The sequence below is a fragment of the Dipodomys ordii genome, unplaced genomic scaffold, assembly GCF_000151885.1.
Source record: "Dipodomys ordii isolate 6190 unplaced genomic scaffold, Dord_2.0 Scaffold1882, whole genome shotgun sequence".
Classification (NCBI taxonomy): Eukaryota; Metazoa; Chordata; class Mammalia; order Rodentia; family Heteromyidae; genus Dipodomys; species Dipodomys ordii.
Window position 1 is genome coordinate 9,600 of NW_012269098.1, and position 1,294 is coordinate 10,893.

Below are 1,294 nucleotides of genomic sequence, written 5' to 3' on the forward strand. Positions count from 1 at the left end.
GATTCATCTGCCTTTTTGCTTCAAACCAAGATTCTCAAATCTCAATCTCCATGATAGTAAGGATTACAGGCATGTGCCACCAGTGCCTGGCTAACACTTCCTAATTCTTATTTATGGTTCTTCCAAATCTTTCAGATGATGATAATTTTTTTTTGAGCATTGAACTCTATTGATTCCATCAGAAGACCTAGCACAGGGCTGATTAGTTCTAACCAACAAATCTGAAGTTATCTCTATTTTCTTCTTTACTTAGGTATTTTATTGCAAGTTATTGGAAGAAGCAAACAGGGGCTCTTTTCCTGCAGAGATGGTGAATAAAATCTTTTCTAACATTTCATCAATAAATGCCTTCCATAGTAAATTCCTCTTGCCAGAGCTGGAGAAACGAATGCAAGAATGGTAAGAGGAATAGATAGAAATGCTTTGTTGTGTCTAAGGCAGGCATAGGAAATATGCTTGTCAGAAGTTATGTATGTATGTGCTGGCATTGGACTTGAACTCAGGGCCTCACTGTCTCACTTGGCTTTGTCACTCTACCACTTGAGCCATATCTCCACTTTCAGTTTTTTTTTTGCTGGTGAATAGTACATAAGAGCTTCTTGAATTTGCCTGTGTGGGCTTGGTTCAAACGTCAGTCCACAGATCTCAGCCTCTTGAGAAACTAGTATTACAGAACCTGGCTCCAAATCCTGCTTTTTTAATTAGCCTCACAGGAAAGCAGACATGATAAAGTGTAAGATTTTGTGTAGAAAATGAGATTCATCTCAAATTCTGTTCACTGCTCATTCTAGAAGAAACCATACAACCTGTTTTCATCTGCTCATTCTAAAAGAGACCATACAACCTGTTTTTCTTTTTTACATAGGGAAACCACTCCCAGAATTGGCGACATCCTTCAAAAATTGGCGCCATTCCTAAAGATGTACGGAGAGTATGTGAAAGGGTTTGACAATGCAATGGAGCTGATTAAAACGATGACAGAGCGAATTCCCCAGTTTAAATCCATGATTGAAGACATTCAGGTAACAGGGACAGCTTTGGTCATGCTAGTGAATTTTTCTATATGAATTCTGTGGGGAGATCTGGAGGTTTGTCTGAAACCTGAAGACAAAATCTATTCTTCTCTGCAAGTCATACATGTAAAATTAAAGTATTATTGAGCAGATGCCCCATTCTGTTAAATTCTCCATTTGTTTTTGAAACTGCATGTTATACACTTGTAATAAAAGTGCTTCAGAGTTCCAGGCCAACCTACATTACCTACTGAGACTCTTATCTCAAAAAAAAAAAAATT

General features: G+C 37.8%; 1 protein-coding gene across 1 annotated transcript; it reads left to right on the plus strand.

The window, feature by feature from the left end:
- Positions 1 to 253: 253 nt before the first annotated feature.
- LOC106002011 (FYVE, RhoGEF and PH domain-containing protein 4-like) lies at positions 254 to 1,067 on the plus strand (the record flags this gene model as incomplete). The annotated part of the gene is made up of 2 exons (XM_013036937.1): positions 254 to 399; positions 866 to 1,067. Coding segments are annotated over 2 exons (348 nt in total), but the record flags the coding sequence as incomplete, so codon positions are not given.
- Positions 1,068 to 1,294: the final 227 nt, after the last annotated feature.